The sequence below is a fragment of the Dryobates pubescens genome, chromosome 10 (assembly GCF_014839835.1).
Source record: "Dryobates pubescens isolate bDryPub1 chromosome 10, bDryPub1.pri, whole genome shotgun sequence".
Taxonomy (NCBI): domain Eukaryota; kingdom Metazoa; phylum Chordata; class Aves; order Piciformes; family Picidae; genus Dryobates; species Dryobates pubescens.
Genome location: NC_071621.1, coordinates 4,835,137 through 4,857,391, shown reverse-complemented (window position 1 = coordinate 4,857,391; position 22,255 = coordinate 4,835,137). Strand labels below are relative to the sequence as shown.

General features: G+C 40.0%; 1 protein-coding gene across 1 annotated transcript; it reads left to right on the top strand.

Moving 5' to 3' along the window:
- Window positions 1–4,679: 4,679 nt before the first annotated feature.
- Window positions 4,680–21,788, top strand: GYG2 (glycogenin 2). The gene is made up of 9 exons (XM_054164814.1): window positions 4,680–5,097; window positions 10,473–10,614; window positions 12,150–12,324; window positions 13,492–13,654; window positions 14,197–14,323; window positions 16,308–16,530; window positions 17,593–17,727; window positions 19,534–19,644; window positions 21,447–21,788. The coding sequence occupies exons 1-9, from the start codon at window positions 4,902–4,904 to the stop codon at window positions 21,606–21,608; spliced, it is 1,434 nt and encodes a 477-aa protein (XP_054020789.1). The 5' UTR covers window positions 4,680–4,901; the 3' UTR covers window positions 21,609–21,788.
- Window positions 21,789–22,255: the final 467 nt, after the last annotated feature.

Below are 22,255 nucleotides of genomic sequence, written 5' to 3'. Positions count from 1 at the left end.
CAGGTGGAGCTACAGTGTAAAGCACTGGAAGAAGAGCTGCGCTCTGACCACAGGCTCCTTTGGTTGGTGGCATTTGACACATAGATCTGTCTTTTTTTTCCCCTACTTCACAATTCTGACAAAAGAAAACCTTTCTCTAGTGAATATTTTATGGAGACACTGCAGTCTTGCTCTCCCTTACCTGACACCACTCTTGTACCGTGAGCTTTATGTCAAAGATGTGCTTAAAACATATTTGTGGATTGTATTGAACTATCCAACTGGCATTCATAAAGGTTTGATATGAGTTTTGGTTCAGAATTTATTTTAGCAAATAAATCAAGTTTAACATGAGCTAAAACTAGAAAGATTTTGGTTTCTGAGAACAATTTTCCTGTTTTCATAAATACTTAATCCTTCTAGTAGAATAGAAATAACTGCCATTTCCATTCATACTTGTTGGGTTTCTTTACTGTATTTCTGTATTGTGTATAATGTTTAAGGAAGACTCGAAGCTGTGTAAGGTATTGAAAATGTTAATGCCTTTACTTTGTATTTATGTCTGAATTCTAGGAAAGTGAAAGGTGCTATAGATGGAAAATTCATTCTTCATTTTAAAATACAGCATAAAGACAAACCACTGTTTAAAATAATAAAAATGAGAAGGAACACATGCTGATATTTATTTATTTATACTGAAACAGTGTTTAGCTCTTATCAGGAGCAGGAATTAGATGTAAATTTTGTTTTTCTTCTTGAAAACCCAGGTCCTGTTCTAGGAGCCTTCAAAGACATTTATCTGCCAGGCTGTTTTTTAAAATACTCATATCATTCATAATTTCTGCAGAAGGAAAATAGGTACAAAATTTTCAGAATTATTTAGAATGAATCTGTGATAATTTGTTCCATAAAATCTATGTCACACAAACTTTCAAGCCACACATACACAGAGGTATGATATAGTTTTACTCACAAGGCTGTTTCATCTTTTTCTCTTGCTTCTGATCAGCCTTGTTGTGCTAACAGATGCCCTTATGTAGACAAATCTGTCAAGAAAGAAAACCACTTTTCCAGAAAGCATAATTTTCCAGTTTCTCTGTCTTCATTTAATTAACTGAATCAAAATAGAAGCAAATGAATAAAATACAGATGAAAGTTGGCAAAACTAGTAGTTTGGTGACATAATTTTGCAATACAGTTATTTTAGGTAATTCTTCAAAACACAGAGAGAATCTGAATATTTTTCTCTTCATCATATATGTGATGGATGCTTTTTCTTACTGAGGTATGGAGGTAAACATGATTTTGTGTTTATTAAATTGTTGAGAGAAAGACATTCTGATCACGTATTATTCTCATAAAATACTACTCTATCTAAATTATATTTGAGTGAACACATACCAGTTACTGAGATTATGACAATCTTAACCTTTATTTTTATCTTGGAAATAAGTAATTATAATGTACATCTGTTTAAATAAGGAAACACCTTGACAACACAGAAACAACCAACCACTTTTGTGGCTATGAATTTCAACTATGAATGAGAATATAACTTCTAAGGACACTTAATATTTCTTTAAAAATATTATTTTCCCTTGTTAATAGTTAAAACACATTTTATATATATATATTGCCAGGTGTATATGAAGTTTTGATTAATGAAATGTTGAAATGTTTTGTTGTTTTCTCTTCACTTTTTTCTTAATGGTGAAAATACATATTTAAATCCTTTCTCTTACAAAATTTCAGTAAACACATACCGTGTTATATCTACAATGATCTGAGTTTTATCTGTTTTGTTTCTTGATTTCTGGGACATATGTTCGCTGATACCTTCTACATACAAATTCATCTAAGTCCTGGTAACATAGATTTAAAAAAATGCTTCAAATTAAAGACATTAAGGAAGGGGGGAAAAAGAAAACCACATAAGTATCATTTTTGTACCAGGAGCACTGTCCAAAGAAGGATCTTTGTGCAGTATTATTTTTTTATATTACCACAATTTATTTAGATAAGTTCACAATATTTTCAAAATAATTTCTTACTCAAATTGAAATTGTTTGTGTTAATATTGTTAGCCAAAAAGCAGATTTCATTATGGAGAACTTGAGAAAAAAACCATGAACTTGAATTGGTAAACCCAGTGTTTATGCTTCTGAAGCTCTTCAGTCTAATGACATCAACAAACAAACAATATACCACTTTGCAGGCAAATGTTTCAGTGTTAACTTCCCCTCAACCAGGACAGTGATGATGGTTTTTGAATTTTTATTACTCTTATTATGTCAGATAATTAGAAGGTTACGCAGAGAAAGAACATACTTAAATTTGGAGAAGGAAAGAATACAGACTGGTTGTTAGACCATGTGAACTCTAGCTTGTGTTATTTGCTCCGGCATCTAAAGTCTGTTCTACATACTTTTAGAAAAGATGTTTGCACACAAATAAAATACAAAATTATCCAAAACATCACTTCTATTATCAAGAAAATATTTTTATTGATTACAAAGTTGCCAAATTGAAGCATATGTGCCAGTAAAAACATCTATAATAGTGATCTCGCTACTCATATTGTTAGTTGACCTGACTACCTAAAAAGATAAACTAATTTTTTCAAGAATTTGTTTCTGTGGGGTAAACAAAGCTTGATTCCCTGTGCATTTATGTTCTTTCTTCCTTAAACACCTCTGCCACAAATGAAGCAATGACATCCACTTCTCCAGTGCACTTTTAGGATACTCCCAGTGTGTGAGAGAACAAATGCTGCAGACTGGATTGGCAATACTGATCACATGCAAACTATGGTAAACAGAGGTTTCGTTTTTAAGCATGTGTGCATTTTCTTCAGAGGTAGAGTCTTGAACTGCTGTTCTCTGCTAAGCAGCTATCGATGTTCACAGAACAGTTTGATGCTTCTGGTGAACCAGGTCTGCCTAAAACTACTTTGCAGAGATACGCTGTGTGAATATCTGTGCACATATATGCATCTGAAAATATATATAGCATTCTGAATAGAAAAAGCGCTCTGAAAACATGTATTTATTTGAGTGACAAGTTGTCACACTTAAGTACCTATAGGGGTTATGGTTGCTACATGAAATTACCGGGTAGACTTCCTTAACCTGGTGAATAGCCTGCATCTGGGTTACAATAAGGCACTCTGGAGCCATTGTACCAAGATTGCTCCAAGATCTTCCTTCCACATCCTGCAATCTTCACCACAAAGCAGTTGACATTTTCCTCAGAGGGCTGCATGGAAAAAGGTCAAGTGCAAGGTCCTGCACATGGGTTGGGGCAATCCTTGGTATCAATACAGGCTGGAGGATGAAGGAACTGAAAGCAGTCCTGAGGAGGACTCGGGCGTACTGGCTGATGAAAAGCTGGCCATGAGATAGCAAGACACCAAAATAAGCCTGGCCAGCAGGCTGAAGGAGGTGATTCTCCCACTCTATTTTGCTCTACTGAGACCAGTGTGGGCACTGTGCCCAATTTTGGGGCCCCTAGCATAAGAAAGACATGGACCTGCTCAAAGTGGTCCAGAGGAGGGCCATGATTAGGGGGCTGGAGCATCTTCCTTATGAGGAGAGGCCGAATGTGTTGGGTTTGTTCAGTTTGGAGAAGTGTCTTTGGAGACTTTATAAAAGCCTTCCAGTACCTAAAGGAGGGCCTACAGGAAAGATGAGGAGGGACTCTTCAGACAGAACCAGGGTAATGGTTTTAAATTTAATGAGGGTAGCAATGATGCCTTGAGTGACCTGGTCTTAGTGGAAGGTGTTTCTCACCCATGGCAGGGGAGCTGGCACTAAATGATCTTTGAGGTTTCTTGCAACCCACACTATTCTATGAATCTAGCTTCGATATTAGGAGGAAATAGTTTACAATGAGTGTGCTGAAATGAAGCACTGGAACAGGTTGCCCAGAGAAGTGGCAGATAGATACCCCATCTCTGAAAATAAATCAAGGTTGGACAAGGCTCTGAGCAACTTCATCTAGTTAAAGATGCCCCTGCTCACTGCAGGGGGGGTTGACTAGATGGCCTTTAAAGGCCCCTTCCAACCCAAACCGTTCTATGACCTTTCTTCCGCTCCGTTTCTGCACCGAGCATGGCAGGGTAGTTGTGCAGTGGAAGCATCACGAATGGCGGGATACAGACCACGCGGTCTCCATTTCGTCCCCTCAGGCTGCAGCTCCTTGCACCGACGGCCGGGTTGACCGCTCCCAAGGCGGCGGGAGCGCAGCCACGGTGCGGGGCCCTCCCACAGCGCTTGCCCTTCTCCCTGATATCACGCCGCCGTGCAGCATCACAGGGTCCAGTCGGAGCCCCTCACCCGAGAGCCTGGCCACAGCAGCGCGAGGTTGTGGAGTAGGTCCCTCTTCTTTCCCAGCGCTCCTAGGCAGGGAGGACCTCTGGCCCGAGGAGAAGCTTTATCAAAGCCCCGCTGAAACCCTCGTCCCCGAAAGCAGCGGAGGCAACACGACAGAAAACGGAAGGAAACCAGGTGACATACAACCTCCCACAGCGCCCATTACTGGAGCGCTCCGAGAGGGTGGGAGTGGGCGCTGCCCCGCGGCGGCCAATGGGGCAGGAGCGTCGGGCCGCGCCGCCAGGAGGCGCCGCGATGCCGCCACCGTATGCTGGGGTCGCGGCGGCGGCGGTGGGGGACGGGAATGGGAACGGGACAGGGACACGACACGATACTAGCGGTCGCGGAATTGCGTACAGGTGCGGGGATCCTGCCAGGTGGGCTGCTGTAGCCGAGCTCCAGACCCTCTGCCGTGCCTTAGGGGCAGGGCGCTGCTGTGGCGCACGGCGGGGCAGTGGGCGAGAGGAGGATGGCTCCTTTGCAGTAAAGCCAGCGCCTGAAACGGGGGAGGAGGTGGGTCGTGCCACCCCTCCCAAATAGTCTCTGCCATTAATGCCGTTTCTCTCCTGCTGCGCAGGAGTCCCTGGGAATATAATTCACCTACCACTGTCTTCAGCAGGAAAGAGGCTAATCCCATTTTGCGATTTACCGTGCCCGCCGCGAGCAGGTGAGGCCGCGGCGGAGGTGGGTGTCGTGGGCCTGGGCCGTGCCCCTACCCGGCTGGCACCCGCCTGCTGCAGGATGTCTGGTGAGTACCGCGGCTCTGGCCGCTGGGCTCCCTATGAGGGGCTGCCGTCCCGTTTGGCGGCTGCCGTCGCGTTTGTGTTCCACAGCCTCTCGTGGACGGCAGAGCTGCACCCGTAGCGCTGGCTGGTGTCTCGGGGCCTCAGCCTTCCCTCCGCTCACTGTGGCGAGGGTGGGGGTCTCCGCTGTCTCATTACCAGCAGAGTACTGTGCTGTAATTATCAGTCTCTAGGATTTTAACCGACTAGCTGGTGGGAAGAAAGAGTTAAACTCATTTTTGTGTTCTGTTTGTATGTACAGATTGGCCTACCCAGGCCCCTGTGGCCTTCCTGATGGATCGGCAGGGTTACAGGCTGAGGTGGCGCCTTCAGCCTGAGGCAGCTTGAGAGAAAACCTTTCTCATGCCCCTTCGTATATAGCAGTGGTATTATGTTTATTCGCGATTATCCTTAAAGCCGTGAGGGAGTGTAGTTCAGGTAGCTCTTTGATAACTTGAATGTACTGTCAAAACTGAGGGAAAAAGTTGGACGGCAGCCTCCCGAAGTTAGGTTTGTTGAACCATTTGCAGGTGTCACAAACATACCTTTCTCAGGCATTTGGCCTGAAGGATCCTGAGTTTGAACTAATGTATGTGCCCGCTCTGTGTTAAGGGAAATGCAGAGAGGGAGTCAACAGATTAAAGGATTACAGAATTGTGGGTTTGTTCTGGTTTTGTGGTTTGTTTGTTGTTGTTTTTTTTTTAAGATGAGTGGAAAGACTGGAAACATCTAAATGTAGCAAGTTGTGCTGGTTTTGGATTGCTTAAGCAATTATTACTACTTTTTTCTTCATATTACTGGTTTGGAACTAGTTTGAGGTGCTATGCATTATGCTTGTTTGCATATTATAGTTGTTACATTTGTTTTTTCATAAGGATAGTTTACTATTTGTTGAATAACAAAATTGAAGGACATTGGAGCAGGATGTAACTTCTTAACAGGTATGGAGTAAAAGCCATACAAAAAACAAGTTCTCTTCTGTAGCTTTCCAATATAACAATTGTAATGCTATCTACTAAAATTTAGTATTGCTTTAATAAAAGATAAGAGAGAAGCTGGTTTTGGATCTGACAGAACTTTGTTATACCAGGAGAAATAGAGCTTATCATCAAATGTCAGTTTATGTTCTGTTATACAAAGGTCTCTGTAAAGAGCTGGTTGTGCCATCTTCATCAGTTATGTAAATGACTCTACTATTGGATCCTAACCGAGAAACCACAGGAGTTAAATATGCCAGTTGTCATTTGTTTACTGGGGCAAGAAGAGATTCTTTGCTGAAAACTTGCTTGATAATTTCTGATAGTGTCTGACATCATTATTCATTACTCATTTTGCCTACTTATAACAAAATAGTTCTTGATTACTTTTAGGGTTGTGGGTGTCAGCTGGAGCACAGCTTTCTTTTTCAGGTTCTTCTGATACAATTGTGCTAGGTCAGAGAAGTGAGAATGCCAGTGGCTTTCTTTATCTTTGCAACAGTCCAATGGATCTTCACTGAGACATGGTTCTGAGGGAGGATGGATAGAGATCTGTAGGGGAGAGAGTATAACAATGATGTTAGAACAGGAGATGTGAGCTGGGACTGTGTTATGTCATAATTTCTTGGGGATTTCAGGGAAGTGGTTTGGGCTCAGCAGGCACAGGTCCAGACTGTCCTGCAGATCATGTCTGAAGCGTTGAAATGACGAGAGCCACAGATGGTACCAGGGTAGAATTTAAGAAAGCAATTGTGTAGCACTGGTTAGAATAAATGGCAGTACGTATCAAGGACTTGACCAGCCTGTGGGAGGCTTAGCTATTGGTTTAGTTACTCTTTTTATGCATGAGATAGCAATGTGTTGTTTAGCCTATGCTTGTAGGAGGATTATAACATATGAGTCTTTGGTCTCCAACTGCAGTTTTGGAGTAGGCAACTTGGCAAATTTGAGTTGTTACTCTAGAAACCACAGCTACAGCACATTTATCTTTGCTGTGTCTATCAGAAGAAAGACTGAAGTATGTTAAAAAAGCTATGTCTAGTGGATGATGGGAAAAAAAACCCCTCTACTCATCTGAAAGCTGACAGGTGCATGTGGTTCATTTAGTACTTGTTATTATGAGTCACTCCTTATTCTCAGTGGGTACCTGATGTTTGTTCATTCCTTCTATCCTTTTCCTTTGAACATCGAAGTGAGCACTACCCTGTCTCCTTGCTGGTATGGATTCTAAGTAAGGCTTTTAGCTGCCCTGGAATTGATTGTCAGGCCTGTTGAAGAATTTTGCCTTTGGCAGTGTCATAAGTACTACTCCTATGAATAAGCACCATAAGAAGTTGTTGATCTTAGCTAAAAAAAAAAAGTAACAGGTTTCATGTAAAGTCACCTTGACCTTAGTGATTCACATTACTTTTGCTGTCTTCTCTGCGTTGCTATCTGTAGCTGCAGAGCAGGATCTAAAATTACATGCTTGAAAATTCTTGGTTTGTTGTGGGAAACTATTGTTAGGTATGAAAAATGAGGAGCCAGTGCTGTTGATAATGATTGCTAAATTTGCTTCTTCATGTGCTGCATGGTACTTCAGACTAGAAGTGAGCGGATTTATAAATTCATATGACACAGTTTCAATGTGATTCTAATCATATGCTTTTCTCATAATTCACAGAGGGTTGATGGTATTAACCATAGGATCCTGAAGCTTGGAAACAATTTGCTTGAAAACTTAATACTGTTCACACTAGGTGTTTCCCGTGACAAATCCTATTGCCATTCAGCACAAAGAATTGGAAGTTATGAAAGTGGTGCACTTGACTCTTAAAAAAAGATCCAGTTGCAATGAATTTTACATGCCTACACCTTTGACTTTCGCACTTAAAAGATCAAATATTTTGCAGGTTAAAGTCAGTGAGTGAAACCCTGTGTACACTAGATTTAATGCAGCATTGTACTTGACTTCATTTAAATGGGGATTCTCAGGTTAATTATTTAACTTTGTAGCTTTATATGAAAAGCTGATCCTTAGTTCTCAGTTATAAAAATAACATTTAGTTATATGCAGTGTTCCAAAGAATTTTATAAATGAAGCAAGTCAGGTAACATGTCTTCCTTGAAAATAGGGATTAGATCAAAAAACAAGTAATGATAAAATATTGTGACTGTAAACCCCCTCTGGCCCTTAGTGGATTAGTGATGACATGTACAATTTTCAAATAGCTGGGACACCCTTCTCTCTTTGCACGAGAAGTATTTTAGTATTGTGTGATTTCAGATAATTGTTTGATTATCTATTTAATTACCTCTATAAAGATTCACACTGTTAAGAAGAGTGGCATATGTATCCCACATCTGGTTCTCAAAACAAACAATTGGTTTATTTTCTGCATGAGATACAACTTCTAAGGAACTCTTGCTAATATTTGTTCATCAGTTTGCATCCTTGTGGTGTTGACTACAGCTTTTACCTCAAGGTAATGAAAGCATGCGGTGGATGTGGTAATTTGCCATACCAGTTTGCTGAACTGTTTGATGAATAATCTGTGTATTTTTAGATGTGTTACTTAAGCAAAGATTCAGCTTCTGTAGCTAAAAGAATTTGCAGAAGTAGTAAGAAGATTATGTGTTCAGTTTTGTGGTTGTTATTTAAACTAGTATTTTAAGATTTAAACTCCCACTCACTTGGCAGTTTGCTTTTGTCTTCACCTACCTCCCACATTTCTCTCACTAGTTGTTTTATTAACTTAATTTGGTTGAAGAGCTTTGTTGCCTAACACAAAAGTGTTTTTCTTTGCTGACTGTGTCTTTTGAGAACAGTTTTATTGCTGAAGTAGCCTTCAGTGCTTTTTTGTTTTGTATTTTTTTAATGTATGCTTATGTTTAACCTCATTAAACCTATTGAAATACTGCAGCAGGAGCAGTTGACTTGCACAACTGTCTTTTCAGACAGCTCCACGTAAGCAACTCCTTATTCATTGTTTTCTGGAACAACCATAACTTGCTTGAGCTGTTATGATAACAGGATATTTGAAAGCTCTTTTTTTCATTTGCTTCTTCTGGAAATTGTGACTAAAAACGTCGCTGGAGTTTGCTAAGCTCATCTTAGCTGCTTAGTTTGGACAGATGATTCAGTTTTCCCACATTTAACACTACTGGGATACTCCTGAGGTGCAGGGATCTGTTGCAATGGCAGCGAACGTGTTTGATTCAAGTTCAGGCCTGGCTAGAAATGATTGGGATGCAGAGCAAAAGGTTGGAAGGAGACAACAGACCAGTGATTGGTGTTTTGCTCTGGATTTGGCAGACATGAAAAATGGGAATACTTAGTACACAAGAGCTTGTTATCAACAGCAACTATTCTTCATTTTATGCCCTGATGTTAGGTTAGAGGCTCAAACTCATTCATTTTGGCAGCTTCTGGCAGAGGCAGCCATGAGGTCATTTGTTGGGTTTTCTGCAAGTGGTTCTGTGAGATTCTTTCCTAGTACCTCTCACAGAGCCTGGAAACTGTATGACAGGATGTTTATGTTGTTATTGTCTGGTTGTTTTAATTTAACATGTCCTTTAAGATGATGGTGGTTTTAAACAAGTAATTCAACACAATTATTTATTGAAGGTCTGTAGAGCTCAGTGGAATTCCTCTCATCTGTGTGACTTGCTTGTCCTGTTCTGGTTGATTTTGCTGCCTAGAAAGCTGTCTTCCTTTCGCACTGAGGATGCTGTACACCTTCCTGAGTCATAGGTTCTGGTTCTTCGCAGGAGAACCCTGGTATAATGGTGGTTCTGTCAGAGGACAGAGTTGAGGAGCAGCCACAGGCCTGTTATCTCTACAAAATATATTATATCTTCTGTTATGCAGGGGCATAGCTTGTCTTCTCTTTTACTGTAACTGTTTCTTAACAGTGAGGACTCCTGAATTTCCTGGAGTTGCCTGAGGTAGAGATCCTTAACTTCTGAGAGGTGTACCAATCTCAGAAGGACATTTCTGGCTAGTACTTAACATACTGTGGTTTGTTTTTTTTCCCCTTAGCTTTTAGCAGCATATAAGCAGGAAACTTTTCTTTATTGATTGTATTGTACTGTATGGAGATCAACTTTTTTGATTAACATTATGTTTAGGCAATAAGACTTGGGGAATTGTTTAAGGCTAGTAGGAGAACTTCATAGCTGCTATTATGTAAATCAGGTAAACAAAAAATAACGTGCATTCTGCAATTACATGCACTTGATTTTCTATTCAGTTGCTTGTCACAGGAACTGCAAGTTGTTATGGGTTGCAGCTGGTTGGTTAACTAGTGGAGGGAGATTATAGGAACGTGTGAAATGGCTTATGTTAAAGCTGTAAAGTGACTTCTATGAATATTTGCTCACAGTAACAGATCAAGCCTTTGTGACCCTTGCTACCAATGATGTGTACTGTCAAGGTGCGCTGGTTCTTGGACAGTCATTGAGGAACCATACGACATCTAGAAAATTGGCAGTACTAATTACACCAGAGGTTTCCAGTGGGATGAGGTAAGGATTCATATGTTTTTGGAAGTTGATGATATGAGGGAATAAACAACAAACCTGAGAGATTTTAGTATGCTTCCTGTAGATTTCACATTATGCCTAGAAGTTCCCCCTTGGCTAACATTCATGATAAGATCATAAGCCTAGTAAGAGTTCACTTCCAGAAGTGGAGATTGTAGGTGAGAGTTGGTTTAAGCCCATGATTTGGAACATAAGCTGAAAGTTTAGGAACTGTGATTTTAGTATCTTGCTTTTGAAATGAAATAAAGGCACTACTGTTTTTTCTTCCAGGCATCTATCTTCTAGAAACAGCAAGATAAGGGACTTGAACATCTCTGTTATGAAGAAAGACTGAGAGAACTGGGGCTGTTTAGTCTTGAGAATAGAAGGCTGAGAGGGGATCTTATTAATGTCTTATAAATATCTCAGGGGTGTGTGTAAAGATGAAGGTGATAGTGTCTTTTCAGTGGTGCCCAGTAATAGGGCAAGGAACAAAGGCTACAAGCTGGAACACAGGAAGTTCCTCCTCAATATGAGGAGAAACTTTTTTACTGTGATGGTGACAGAGCACTGGAACAGGCTGCCCAGAAAGGTTGTGGGGTCTTCTTCTCTGGAGACTTTAAAAACCCACCTGGATGTGTTCCTGTGTGGCCTGCCCTAGGTGATCCTGCTATGGCAGGGGGGTTCAACTAGATTATCTTTAGAGGTCCCTTCCAACTCCTAATATTTTGTGATTCTCTGCAACCTCACAAATTTCCAGAAACCTTGGAGACTCAGTTCAGATGACTAATGTTAAAGTACTGGTGCAGCACATCTTTCATGATGAGAAATTAATTTTCACTTCTCTTGGGTGGTGCTTGTTTTTGTTGTTGTGGGTTTTGGTGGTTTTTTTTAATCACTTTCCATTTTGAGTTGTGGTTTTACCGGCACCACAGAACTGCATGTACAGAAATGTCAGATCTGTTGAACTCAGGCCCTGTTATTTGGAGGTCTGTGGTGCTTGTTAAAAGGAACATGACATGCCATAGCTACTCAGACTCTTGATTCTGCAATGTCTTGGGAAGTGTGTAAGATTGCCTGTTTAAAAGGTGCAGTTTTGAGGCTGCAATGACTTGGGCTTAATAGGTGCAGATGACTGCCCTGGCAGTGCGTGCCACGTCCTGTGCAGTGCGCAGGGAACACAGCATGGTGCTGTTCTTTCGAGATAATTGTGCAGGATGAAAGCTGCTTTAATTTCTGTTGGTATTTCTATAGGAGATTAAGTAACTAAATAAGGACTGTTTTTTCCTCCATGTAACACCTGTCGCTTTTGAGCTGCTGGCCTGTAGTGGAAGAGTTCATGGTTTATGGCCTGATTGGTAGCTGTCACTTCAGCAAATTGTTTACAAGGACTTTTCACTTTTGACTTCTAACCAATCAATCTAGCCTTGGTTATCTTCATAATAAATGTATTACTGTGTGTCTCTCTTTCCATGCCAGAAGTGAGATTTGATGAACTTCTCTAAATTCAATTCTCTCTTCACTGCTTGCTCTGGTAGGTCTGTCCTCTGCAGCGTGTTTGATGAAGTCGTTGAGGTGGATACACTTGACAGTGCTGACTCAGTTCGTTTGGCTCTGATGCAGAGGCCAGAACTAGGTGTAACTTTCAGTAAGCTTCACTGTTGGACTCTTACTCATTATAGCAAATGTGTCTTCATGGATGCAGACACATTGGTGAGTAGAGTGGGAGCTGTGGAAACCTTTGTGTCTTAAAGAGCTACTCCGAGTGTGGGATGCTTGTCAGGTAGCCCACTGGCCTATGAAGTGACTAGATTTGCTAGTGGTCACAAGGTTACAGGAGCTCCAGCTGGCATGTTTTGGCAAGGCTTACAGTTTTGCCATTTGCAAAGAAATCCTGCTTTGAGAGTAGTCTCAGGTCTGTCCTCAAAAGATGTCACAAGCACACTCTATGCTAAGTGGCTCATGACAGACGTTTAAAATAGATCTCTCACATTCTTCTGCTTGGATTTAATCTAGTCAGGTAGACAGTTTTAAAATGGTGGAGAAAACCCCAATAACAGAAACATTAATTTCTTAAAAAATAAAATAAAATTAGAGGGCTAGAGATTAAAATAGACATATTTTTTAGCAAGGACAATCTTGTCAGCCTTCACCTGCATTTAGATGGCTTACATTGAAAGACATGGATGCATTTTAATTTAATAGGATTGTATTTGAATTAGAAAGCAAATTAAGTTACTTGTATCAGAGAATGAGGTGGGGATTTTTACGATGCTGTGCTTTACTTTTGAGTTAAAGGAAGAATGGAAATATTTGCTTTTGTTTTAAATTCACTTTCTCTGAAAATAATTTTTGCTGTTTCTCACAGTAGTTCAATTTTGGATGAGGTCCACATGTCAACTGCACAATTGTATTTCCACCATCTTTAAAAGTGGTCTTGACCCTAACTTGATTGATTTTTAAAAATGTTTTATTTTTATTTTCCCATTTCCTCATGAAGCTCTGTTGCAGTTACTGAGGATAGTGGACTTTGGGAAGGTGAAGGACACAATAAAGAAATAGTGTGTTTTCATGGTATATTATAATATTTAAAGGGATCTTTGGGACAATCTCTGAGGTTCATGAAGTAATTTCATAGGATTCATGCTTCTATCAGAGAAATGGAGAACTACAATTAATGTTGCCTTACTATATTAAAAACAGAGGTTCTGGTGTTCCGACCCCTAGCATCTTTTGCATTGCCCCTGCTTTCATGATCTCCAAACTATATATTTGGCCAAACTAGGGTTTGTCTTGTTTGGTACCGATTTATCTGCTCATGTTCTACAAATACATTTGCACTAACATTTTTACTTTTTTTATTTTCCTACTGCCTGTAAGGTGCTTTGCAATGTTGATGAATTATTTGATCGAGAAGAGTTTTCTGCAGCTCCTGATTCTGGCTGGCCTGACTGCTTTAATAGTGGTGTGTTTGTGTTCCGACCTTCTTTGAAAACTTACAACCTTCTGCTCCGGTTTGCTGCTGAACATGGCAGCTTTGATGGTAAGGGGCAAGATATAAGGGATGAAGACAAAAATGTCAGATTCCCTCTCAGTAAGCTCTTTTTTCCACAGCTTCCAATCTCTCAGGCAGAACAGAGAAAGACAGGAGTTCTCTGGTCTTTATGTATGTGTGCCCCCACAAAAATGTCAGGTGCAGACCTTTGCCTCTTATTTGACATAATGTGCTTCCCAGAAAAGGGCAATAAGGGGACATTGTGTCTTAGTATTGCTCAGTAAGTTTTAATTTTGCTGTCTGGTTTAGGAAAGAGAAATACAGTTGATCTTCAGACTTCTGCTCTGAGTGGGACCAAAATCCTATCCTTCTCCTTTCTTCATGTATTACAATAGGACTCCATTTACACTGAACTTGCAACAGAGTGGATCAGGTATTATTTGCTTGTACCTGCTCACATGGCCATGTTGTCAAGTCCAAGTTGCAGTCCCATGAACACACCAGTCTCACTCCCATCCTTGGATGTGAAATTTTTATATACATTTGAGTGTACACATAATTATGGTAACACTGGTTTATATATTTTTCAGGAGGTGATCAAGGTTTATTGAATAGTTTCTTCAGCAATTGGGCAACCGCAGATATTGGAAAACACTTACCTTTCCTCTATAACTTAAGCAGCAGTGCTGTATACACCTACATCCCTGCTTTCAATCAGTAAGTAATAATACTTCGGACTGTAAACCCTGTAGTTTACCAACAAACATATTCTGTCAATTATAAATTAGTCACAGTGATGTGAAGTAAAAATCATGCAGTAGAAGCTTAAATGCAATAGGAATGTCTTCCATGTTGACAGAGTCCCATAGCTGGCAGCACTGTGTTATATGTTATTTCAGAGAAGCATTTATCGTGTTTGAAAAGACAGATTACTTTAGTGTTAGGTTCTGACAGCTGCAGGGAAGTCATTGTGCCCCTGTACTCTGCACTGGTTAGGCCACACCTTGAGTCCTGTGTCCAGTTCTGGGCCCCTCAGTTTAAGAAGGGCATTGAGACATTTGAACATGTCCAGAGAAGGGCAACAAGGCTGGTGAGAGGCCTTGAGCACAAGTCCTACAAGGAGAGGCTGAGGGAGCTGGGATTATTTAGCCTGGAGAAGAGGAGGCTCAGGGGAGACCTCATTGCTCTCTACAATTACCTGAAGGGTGATTGTAGCCAGGAGGCAGTTGGTCTCTTCTCCCAGGCAACCAGCACCAGAACAAGAGGACACAGTCTCAAGCTGTGCCAGGGGAAGTTTAGGCTGGAGGTGAGGAAGAAGTTCTTCACTGAGACAGTCGTTCGCCATTGGAATGGGCTGCCCAGGGAGGTGGTGGAGTCACCATCCCGGGATGTGTTCAAGAGGCACTTGATGCCATGGTCTAGTCATGAGGTCTGTGGTGACAGGTTGGACTTGATGATCTTGGAGGTCTCTTCCAACCTTCGTGATACTGTGATAATGCTGTTCCCTTCTTTTCCAGTCAGTTCTATGGGAAAGGTTGGGTTGTTTTTGGTGTAGTATTTTTCGTTTGTTTGTTTTGTTTTTTACAATTATTTTACAAGCCATTTTGAAGTTTCTGTGATACATAATTTGTCCTAGTAATTAAAATACTTCACAAAATGCAGATAAGAAACTTTTCTGCCTTGTGGCAGAAGGAAAATTTTATTTAGGCTGTCATGAATTAGTGCTCCAGTTGTGCAAAACACTCTTACTGGAAGCTGATCTTAGTGTGACATATTTATTAGTAGTTTTAAATATAGGATCAGTAAGAACCAATTTTTCTGATTTGGTGTTTGAAGTGGTATATGGAGGAAGACTGAAAATCGTACTGCAGTAGCCTGTCAATTTCCTTCATGAGCATTTCTACTAGAATCAGCAGCTGGATGTGAATGGCAATGCAGTCTTTTGTTGTTTTTTTATTTTCTGTATGCTAAACAAGATACTTTAAAACTACTCAGACAGAGTAAATATATACTCCTATTCAGTGTGTTGCTGTTGCAAAATGTTGAAATTACCAGTGAGCGTAGGCATGTTCCTTTCACAGTTTGTATAGGCTAAAAATATGTATGTTTGTGGTGGGTTGAGGCAGATTCTCCCTTGCCTCCCACTAGGGCAAAAAAAGGAGACTCAGACAAACGGATTGCAGAAGTGATGGAAAGTTTAAATGGAAAAGCAATGAGTGTTTTACAGAAAATCACAAGCACATTGACAAAAGATCTCAAAGCATACCCAGAAGCATCCCAACATTCCCCTCTCCCCACCTGAGGGTACACCCAAACCCCACAGGGCTCTTTCTTCTCCCCCACCCCCCCTCCACTGTTAGGCTAATCTCAGCTGACCAGATCTGAGACTACCCTTCCCCCTTCTCCTCCAGGCATTAGGCCTAACCAGGCCCAAGAGGCCATGAGATGACTCCCCCTCCATTACCAGATAGGGAGCATCTCTGCAGGAGTGGTAAGGGAAGAAAGAGAAAGTGTAAGGCCTTGCTGGTGGTTTTATAGGGAGCAGGACATTATGGAATGAAATACACAGCTTCCTATATCCACCCACTGGGCTGGACCCTTGGTACACCGCGGGTGTGTCTTAGGTGGCCACAGCAGGGGGGCACCCAGCCCGAACTGCCACAATGTTTAATGTATAGACCTTTATGTTTTATCTCTACAGTTTTGGTAGAGATGCCAAGGTTGTTCACTTCTTGGGAGCGACGAAGCCCTGGAACTACAGATACAACCTTCAAACAGAGAGAGTTATGCATGATGGCACTACCTCTGGATCATTTCATCAGCTGTCATTTCTTGCCCTCTGGTGGAATATATACAGTGCCAGTGTATTGCCTTTGTTAGAAAAACTTGGAAAGGTGAAAGAATCAGAATCTGAGGAATGCAAGGTAACTGATAAAGAATGAATGGGAATATGCTGGAGGAAGGAATTGCAATGAAAAATGTAGAAGCAGTGATTGCAGCTTAGGAAGGACTTTTAGCCCTATTGCCTTTTCAGAGATTTCTCCCAGCTCCCTTCTTCATTGATGAAGAGCTTGTATGGGAATGTGTGTGTATAGATACTGCAAATTAAACACAAAGTAGTCAGAGAAGGTGATAATCTGGCTATGAAACAAGTGGATTTTTGATTCTTTGAAGTTAAGTTGATGTAGGGCATCAAACTAATCCTCAAACTACAGTAAATTTTTTCAGAACTGTGTTGTAATTTGTTTTATGAGGGTCATAACAAAAAATCAGATTTGCAGAGTCAATATTCATTTTATTTAGGATGTTATATTAATCATATATATTATTAAGCATTTACTGAGCTCTTTATACCTCTTCTTCAAAGGAAGTGCATCAGTGTATAGGTTTCCATGAATAAAAAATGTTTTAATTAATACATGATTTCTTGGAGACCAGCAGGATAAAGTAATAAGGAGCAGAAGTATGACTTTTAATTTTGTATTCAGACATGATAATTTAGGATCACTTCTATACATATGTAAATATTTTCTTAATGGCTTTTTAAATATTGGACTGTTACCATCAATGAGCTAATTGCATAGGTCCATAAGGTCTGTTGAACAATTACCGTCAAAGCCCCAGAAACTAGTTTGGTTTGTTACCTCATGACACGTTGGAAAGCAGATGAAGGAATGGGTAGATTTTGATCTCATACTTTAGCATGCTTTAATTCTTAAGAAAATCTGCAGTGAAGAAATATTTCAGCCGTGACAACATGAAGCTGGAAATACCTGTTGGATTTACCTCCTGGTGATGCTGGATCCTTAGGAATGGTGAAATTGAAACTGCAACATGCTTTGAATCTGGCATCACAAACTTTGTGGAATTTATGAACTTCTTAATTTAATGATGAGATCCTTGTAAGGATGTGGAACTGTTGTAAATTAGATATGAATTTCCCCTAAAAATGCTTTTAAATGGTGCTATGTTCTTGCTTTTGTTAGCACACTTCCAATGGAGTTGAAATCGCCCTAAAAAAGGTCAGTCCTTATGTGGCCAATACACTGCAAATGCCTGTGCTTCCAGAGGAGGTGTATGAAATAGATGCCACAGCATGTTCATCTGAGGAATTCACTTTTGTAAGTATATTGCATATTACTATGTGCAGTAACAAAATAAAATTATATACTGCAATGAGATTTTAATTTTTTAAAAATTATGCCTCTGATCTGGGAGAGTACATCTTTACCAGTTTTGCTCTAGCTATTGACTTTTATTTCTAGCATGAGAAAGCATCTTAAGAGTATTTTTTTTTTCTTTAGGCTTTATTTATTCATGTGTGACGTGCCTGGAGATTGAAAGAATTTGCATTGAACTTTATAAATAGATTACTTATTGAACGTTGTTAGATACTTAGCAAAATAATTTTTATATTAGATTATTATTATTATTTTTTAAAAATATTAATATTCCTGTGAAATATATGTATTTACCACTAGAATCCTTTCTATCACTCCTCTGTAGATTTTTTTATTTCATTTATTTTTTTTTTCTCTCACTCCTCTGTAGATTTTTTTAATTTCATTTATTATTTTTTTCCCCAGAAGTGTTGACTGGGAAAACTGTTCCCCAAATTTCTGTGATTTGGGCAACAAGGAATATCCTAAAAGAATCCACTAATGATCACTGTAGGGGTCCTGGTTATTTTTTCACTCTTCCTGTGTTTGAAGTTTTGTATTCATGTGTTTCTGTTGCACTAACTCCCCTTACTTCATGCAGGAATTAAGTTGGACACAATAGTATAATGGTTCTTCAGCTGCAAGTCATTGCATGTTGTTTTATAAAGCATAGTGCAGTGAGGTACCACTGGGAAATACCATTCTAATGTCATCTGCTATTGTAACTTGAGGACTACTCTCTAGTAAGACGAAGACAGTTTTTCTTGTTTAGTGTTTCATCCCTTTAGACTATAGTTACTCCATAAAATAAAATTGTAGTCTTCCTTCCTTTCCTTCTACAGTATGTGGAGAGGCTGGAAGAAAATTACAAGCCTTCCAGATATATAACTGAAGAGTAATTTTTTTTGCAAAAGGTGTGTTACCTTGTGTGCCTCATGCATCTCGTGCCATTGGAAATGTTCAAACAGGAACACATTTTCAAGATATTTGTTTATGATTATTTATGTGTTTGAGTTTTTTTACCCCAACGTTCACTTAAAGTGATGACATTGATATTTAAATGTCTTTTATTTTTTTTCTTAATTACTAGAATGGTTTATCAGAAGAGCATATTAATTAGAAATTAATACCATGATTGTCTTCTTACTTAGGAGCACCATTGTTCCACTTTGTTGTTGTTGTTGTTGTTGCTTAGCTTCAGTAGTCTTGTGGGTAGCTTAGGTTTGGTGGAAAAGACTTCCGAATGGGATCTGTCTATTTATTTATGTTTTGATATTTGGCAAAAGCAAATATTTGGGACAGCATGTGTTGGGCAATATGTTTTGTCTCTGTTTCATATACATTCTATACATAGGAGAAGTCCATGAGTTATAGAACAAGTTATTACCCTAAAATAAGACTTTCCTCATTGAAGTTTGGCCTCATGAATGCTAGGCATCTACTGTCAGCTAGCTTTCCAGGTTGTTTCTGTAGACACTGAAGAATGGCAGCCACTTTTGAACCTAATGTAGGGTGAGATGAGCTGCTCTCTGGAGGTACTTATGCTAGACTGACCATAGCAGGAGCTTAAATTCAATGCCATTTTTGATAGCAAAAGCGGGTGAGATGGATTTTGTCCTCGGTGACAATGTGTTTCATTCCTTTTCCTCCTGTCCGCTGCTTTTCCCTGCCCAAAGACTCAAATTGATTTGTACTGTATGAATTTGCATGATAAGAAAACTATGAAAAAGTATTATCCTAATAAAAACTCAGTGGCTGTATTTTTAGCAAACTTTGTGTGGAGCTGAACAAAGCAGTTCTAACGTCCATCTCTCTGAGCCTGAGGGACCTTCAGGACAACTTGTATTTCACCCTGCGTTTCAGGATACCTCAGAACTGGTACATGTACCTTTCTGTATTGTACATCTGTTGGTAATTGTGTGCATGTCTTTGCCAACATAATATTGGGAAATCTTAACTAATTATGATGCAATTTTCAATTCAAATCTTGAATCTTCTAGCTATAATTCCTTTACTCCTTCCAGTACTGTGGTATTTTCCTTTTCTATTAGTTACAGTTTTTAAATGTGTATTTTCCTTTGCTAGCTCTCAAGTATTAAAAGCATGGTATTAATTTCAGCTCTCCAATCAATGCAAGCAAAGCTGTTTGGGTTCTGTTGTTCTGTTCTGCTGAAGTATGTTTCCCAACAAGTGGAAAATAAACTTACAGTGAGTTGGGCACCGAGCCTAAGCTCCTAGGCTTTCCTTTGTGATCTTGCACTGCATTTATCTATGGGCAGTGTGACAACATTGCCCTGCCAGACCCAGATTGGGGGTGACAAGGTGTATCTTGTAAGGTGCACAACACTGCCATTTTCCATATGAGGTCTTCTGTATGATGGTGAAATACCTTAAGACTGAGGGGAAAAAAAACCCCCAACCTATAGGTGAAACTAGCTCCCATGCAGCCAGGGCTGTTTGGGCCCTAGCTAAAATCCTTAATTTCTAAAAACATAATTCCTGTCTTGTTAATGATGTCCAAAGCTGTTGATAAGGCTTGCCAATGGTAAAGAGAGGAATTTTCTTGAATTACTGCAATTATGTGTATATAAAGCCTGAACAATAATTACCAAGTATTGTTGCATGTTTGCACACATAGGAAACTCCAAGACACTTTATTCCTTTTCAAAGTCAGGTACAGAGTGAGACCCAGGTGGGGATACATATGGAAGGATGCAGATGCCTAAGTATTTAGTGTCATGTTGGTTCTTTGAAATACCTTACCTGCAGGTGCAAGTCTTGCACAAGCCCAAATTTGCCAGATTTAATGGTCATTCCAGAGCATTTAGGCAGTTTAAGCTACTGCTTCTTGCAGCAAATTCTATTCTGAAACATTTTTATACTGAATCTATGAGAGCTTTGCTAGAAGGCCATTCTGGTCAATTTCAGTATTGATTATAACATGAGGTAAGTTGTTTGTCTGGGAGTCTCTTGGAGCAGTACTCAAAGCAGGTTTCCAGTGGCTGCCTTCATTTGTCCTTGGTGTATTCCAGCTTTGTTACCTGTTATAATTGTTGGGATGTTCCAGTTTTACTAACACTACTTGGTCATGCACATGACTTTATGTAGTTGAAATTATCATTAATAATATGTCTTGCATTTGAGCACATTGTAACCTGGTCTTGAACCAGGATGCACCATTTCGAACCATGATTCAAAACGAGCTGGTTATGGGTTTAATGAATAGTGTTGATCTTTTGAAGTCATTTATATGAATAATATGTCTGATATCTTCTAAATAGAACTGATCTCACTGAAGATCAGATAGAACAAATGACCAAAAGTTCTAGGAACCTATGTTCACGTGAAAGCCTGTTGAAGACAAAATTTGCACAGATAGATGGTTACAGTTATTGTAGAGGATACTCTGCTCTAAACAGGTTGTATTTGTAATACTGTGTTGTGGCTTAGTATGCCAAAGTCTGAATTAAGACAAGTGAAATAAGTGTTTGGTATGTTCAGAGATGCCGTGACAAGGAATAAAAGCATGGGAAAATGAGATCACTTTATCAAAACAAGAATGAATGTTTGAATACTGTTCGGTTTATTGTTGTAACTGGGACTGTAGAAGCAGCACTTCACATCACTGAAATGCAAAAAACCAAATGACTGTTTTCCCACTCTTCTACTTCTTCCTACAGAATGAGGTTGCACATTCCATTTCAGAGCTGTCTATTCATGTCAAACCAGAAGAACCAAGTCCAGAAGATGAACGGAGAAAATGGGAGGAAGGGCACATGGACTATATGGGGAAAGATGCTTTTGAACATATCAAAAAGAAATTGGATGCATTTTTACATTAAGATGCAGTGTACTGTAATGGCCATCACAATCTATGTTTCTTCCATAAATACCACCCTTGAATATGTGGTTATCTTTGTAGTTTCTTTGACACTTAACTGAACGACTTAGATATAGATCTTCATAAATTTTGATTAACAGGTACAGACTCTTGGTTTCTTAACTGTTAAGTGTGCCTCATCTTTTTTGTTGTGTGTGTCTCATTTTCATTGGTCTGCTGTTGTGCCTTCTGAAGTGTAATCAGTCGTGGTCTCTGAGGTTGAACTTTCACAATGAGGGTGGTGAAACACTGGAACAGGTTGCCCAAAGAGATGGTGGATGTCCCATCCCTGAAAGCATTCAAGGTCAGGTTGGATGGGGCCCTGAGCAACCTGATCCAGTGAAAACTGTCTCTGCTTACTGCAGGGGGACTGGACTAGATGACCTTTAAAGGTCTGTGCTGGGTTACACCCATCCTGGGGGGGAGGGCTGTGAGAGTCCTGCTTCCCCAGGGGACAAAAGAAACCTGATCCAGGTGAACAGAGAGGGACTTGGTTGTCCCTTCCCAGAAGGAGGGGTCCCCCAGGTCAAAAGTGGTCTATTCCACTCCCCCTTCCTGCCCAGCAAGCCTATAAAAAGGAAGATGCTGTTCCCATTTGACCTCTTTGCT